Source organism: Empidonax traillii, unplaced genomic scaffold (assembly GCF_003031625.1).
Source record: "Empidonax traillii isolate 1590-97213 ecotype Southwest subspecies unplaced genomic scaffold, ASM303162v1 scaffold2030:size82362, whole genome shotgun sequence".
Classification (NCBI taxonomy): Eukaryota; Metazoa; Chordata; class Aves; order Passeriformes; family Tyrannidae; genus Empidonax; species Empidonax traillii.
The window spans coordinates 78,160-82,362 of NW_020957223.1; the positions used below are offsets into that span (position 1 = coordinate 78,160).

General features: G+C 45.8%; 1 protein-coding gene across 1 annotated transcript in view; it reads right to left on the reverse strand.

Moving 5' to 3' along the window:
- Nucleotides 1–4,198, reverse strand: part of SYT11 (synaptotagmin 11) — a gene marked incomplete at its 5' end in the record, with an annotated part of 7,203 nt that extends 3,005 nt beyond the window's left edge. The window contains 2 exons of the mRNA XM_027909298.1: nt 734–851; nt 3,998–4,198. Coding sequence (XP_027765099.1) covers nt 734–851; nt 3,998–4,198 — 319 coding nt within the window. The remainder of the gene's footprint in view (nt 1–733; nt 852–3,997) is intronic.
- Nucleotides 4,199–4,203: the final 5 nt, after the last annotated feature.

A 4,203-nucleotide genomic window follows, 5' to 3' on the forward strand; every position in this document is an offset into this window, starting at 1 on the left:
AGCCCTGGTGTCATCGCCCTCCCTGCCCACCTGGGATCGTGTCCAACCATCCCCTCCGGGCCCTTTCCCACCTTCCCAGCCCTTTTCCTGCCCCAAAACCCGGGGATGTCGTGACCCCAAAGAGCTCTTGGGCTTGTCGTGACCCCAAAGGGCTCTTGGGGTTGTCGTGACCCCAAAGGGCTCTTGGGGTTGTCGTGACCCCAAAGGGCTCTTGGGGTCGTTGGGACCCCAAAGGGCTCTTGGGGTTGTTGGGACCCCAAAGGGCTCTTGGGCTTGTCGTGACCCCAAAGGGTTCTTGGGGTCATTGGGACCCCAAAGGGCTCTTGGGGTTGTCGTGACCCCAAAGGGCTCTTGGGCTTGTTGGGACCCCAAAGGGCTCTTGGGCTTGTCGTGACCCCAAAGGGTTCTTGGGGTCGTTGGGACCCCAAAGGGCGCTTGGGGTCGTTGCCCCTCACCCCGATGGATCCCACGCCCTCATCCCACAGATCCAGCCCATCCCAGACCCACCCTGGGGGGGAGAAACTTCCCAGGGGATGTCCCACTGCTTGTGAGAGAGGATTTGGGTCCCCTCACCCCACGAGGAGTTCTGGGCAAACGCAACAACCCCACGGCTCAACCGGCCACGGGAAGAGCTGCAGCTCGGCTCGGAAGGGTGGGAAAAGGGGAACGAGGCGGAGGGGGGAATTCCTCCCCCAAAGAAATAAAATGCCAAGCTGGAGAAAATAGCTTCTACCTGAGAGGCCGGTGATGTCCATCTTTGGCAAGTGCCGGGCTTTCAGCACCACCACGGTCATCCTCTGCGCCACGGGCTGGTAGGACAGCGAGACCTGCAGCTCCCCCCGGCTCAGGCACTTCTGGGAAACACGGATTTGGGGGTGGGAACACGAGGGATTCGTCAGGAAAAAGGCGGCTTTGGGGCCGGGGAGGTCAAATTCACCTACCGGGGGGTTTGGGTTTGGGTTTGGGGGGTCGGGGAGGTGAAATCCCACTGGATTTGGGGAGTGAGGGAGTTTATAAACTCAAATCCCACTGGATTTGGGGAGTGAGGGTTTGTAAACTCAAATCCCACTGGATTTGGGGAGTGAGGGGTTTATAAACTCAAATCCCACTGGATTTTGGGAGTGAGGGGTTTAGAAACTCAAATCCCACTGGATTTGGGTTTGGGAGCTCAAATTCCAATGGATTTTGGGTCTGGGGGAGTTTGGGAGCTCAAATCCCACTGGATTTGGGGAGTGAGGGGTTTATAAACTCTAATTCCCCTACTGGGGTTTGGGTTTGGGGGGTTGGGAAGGTGAAATCCCACTGGATTTTGGGAGTGAGGGGTTTATAAACTCAAATCCCACTGGATTTTGGGAGTGAGGGGTTTAGAAACTCAAATCCCACTGGATTTTGGGTTTGGGAGCTCAAATTCCAATGGATTTTGGGTCTGGGGGAGTTTGGGAGCTCAAATCCCACTGGATTTGGGTTTGGGAGCTGAAATGCCACTGGATTTTGGGAGTGAGGGGTTTATAAACTCTTAATTCCCCTACTGGGTTTTGGGTCTGGGGAGGTTGGGGAGGTCAAATCCCACTGGATTTTGGGTCAGGAGTGGTTTAGGAGCTGAAATCCCACTGGATTTTGGGAGTGAGGGGTTTAGAAACCCTAATTCCCCTACTGGGGTTTGGGGGGGTCAGGGAGGTGAAATCCCACTGGATTTTGGGAGTGAGAGGTTTATAAACTCAAATCCCACTGGATTTGGGATTTGGGAACTCAAATCCCACTGGATTTTGGGAGTGAGGAATTATAAACTCAAATCCCACTGGATTTTGGGTCTGGGGGCATTTAGGAGCTCAAATCCCAACCCCTGACTCCAAAGTAAACGGATTTTTGATCACTAATAAATGTTAATCTGCCTCCTTGTTCAAATCTATTTTCATTTAAATCTACTTTCCTCCTTTTTAAAAAAAAAAATCTTTAAAATCTTTAAAAAATCCTTGAGAATTAAACTCTTAAAATGATTTAAATTTTCCAGTGAAACATGGCTTTTAAAAAACTTATCCTTGAGAACTCAACACTTGGAAACTTATCTAAATTTTCCAGCTAAAAATGGCTTTTAAGGAGCTTATCCCGGAGAATTCAACACTTAATTGTCCAAATTTTCCAATTAAATCTGGCTTTTAAGCAGCTCATCCTGGAGAATTCAACACTTAAAAACTTCTTTAATTTTCCAGTGAAATTCTGGCTTTTGAAAACTTATCCTTGAGAATTCAACACTTAAGAATTCAGCACTCAGAAACCTCTCTCGGTGTTCGAATTAAAGATGGTTTTTAAGAACTTATCCTTGAGAACTCAACACTCAGAAACTTCTCTAAATTTTCCAACTAAATATGGCTTTTAAGAAGTTTATCCAAGAGTATTCAACACTTGATTACCTAAATTTTCCAATGAAACCTGGCTTTTAAGGAGCTTCTCCTTGAGAACTCAGCACTCAGAAAGTTATTTAATTTTCAAATTGAAGATGCCTTTTAAGGAGCTCATTCTGGAGAACTCAACACTTAAAAACTTATTTAATCTTCCAAAGAAACGTGGTTTTGAAGGAGCTTCTCCTTGAGAAATCAACACTCAGAAAATTATTTAATTTTCAAATTGAAGATGCCCTTTAAGCGGCTCATTCTGGAGAACCCAACACTTAAAAACTTATTTAATCTCCCAGTGAAAATCTGGCTTTCCAGAAGCCCCTCCCTGCAGGCTCAGCACTCAGAAAGTTATTTAATTTTCAGATTAAACACGCCTTTTAAGCGGCTCATTCTGGAGAACTCAACACTTAAAAACATATTTAATCTTCCAAAGAAACGTGGTTTTGAAGGAGCTTCTCCTTGAGAACTCAACACTCAGAAAGTTATTTAATTTTCAAATTAAAGATGCCTTTTAAGCAGCTCATTCTGGAGAACCCAACACCCAGAAACTTATTTAATCTACCAATAAAAATCTGGCTTTCCAGCAGCCCCTCCCTGCAGGCTCAGCACTCAGAAACTTCTTTAATTTTCAGATTAAACATGCCTTTTAAGGAGCTCGTTCTGGAGAACTCAACACTTAAAAACTTATTTAATCTTCCAAAGAAACATGGTTTTGAAGGAGCTTCTTCTTGAGAACTCAACACTCAGAAAGTTATTTAATTTTCAGATTAAAGATGCCTTTTAAGGAGCTCATTCTGGAGAACCCAACACCCAGAAACTTATTTAATCTACCAATAAAAATCTGGCTTTCCAGCAGCCCCTCCCTGCAGGCTCAGCACTCAGAAACTTCTTTAATTTTCAGATTAAACATGCCTTTTAAGGAGCTCGTTCTGGAGAACTCAACACCTAAAAACTTATTTAATCTTCCAAAGAAACGTGGTTTTGAAGGAGCTTCTCCTTGAGAACTCAACACTCAGAAAGTTATTTAATTTTCAGATTAAAGATGCCTTTTAAGGAGCTGATTCTGGAGAACTCAACACCCAAAAACTTATTTAATCTACCAATAAAAATCTGGCTTTCCAGCAGCCCCTCCCTGCAGGCTCAGCACTCAGAAACTTCTTTAATTTTCAGATTAAACATGCCTTTTAAGGAGCTCGTTCTGGAGAACTCAACACCTAAAAACTTATTTAATCTTCCAAAGAAATGTGGTTTTGAAGGAGCTTCTTCTTGAGAACTCAACACTCAGAAAGTTATTTAATTTTCAAATTGAAGATGCCTTTTAAGGAGCTGATTCTGGAGAACTCAACACCCAAAAACTTATTTAATCTACCAATAAAAATCTGGCTTTCCAGCAGCCCCTCCCTGCAGGCTCAGCACTCAGAAAGTTATTTAATTTTCAGATTAAACACGCCTTTTAAGCGGCTCATTCTGGAGAACTCAACACCTAAAAACTTATTCAATCTACCAATAAAAATCTGGCTTTCCAGCAGCCCCTCCCTGATGGTTCAGCCCTCTTTTTAGGGGGGTGGGGGGTTACCTTTCCTGCCCCACCGGCAGCTCACCTGGATATTCCTCTTGAGGATCTCCCTGGAGAGCTGCACCTTGCCCGTGCTGGGGTCCACGCCGGCCAGGGGCACCACCACCTCGCCGATCACGTCGTCGCGGGAGAAGCGGTCGAAGCTGAGCACCAGGAAGTGCAGCACCAGGTCCTGCAGCTGGCTGTAGGGGATGCCGTAGAAGGTGAAGGTCTCGTCGAACACCGGCTCCA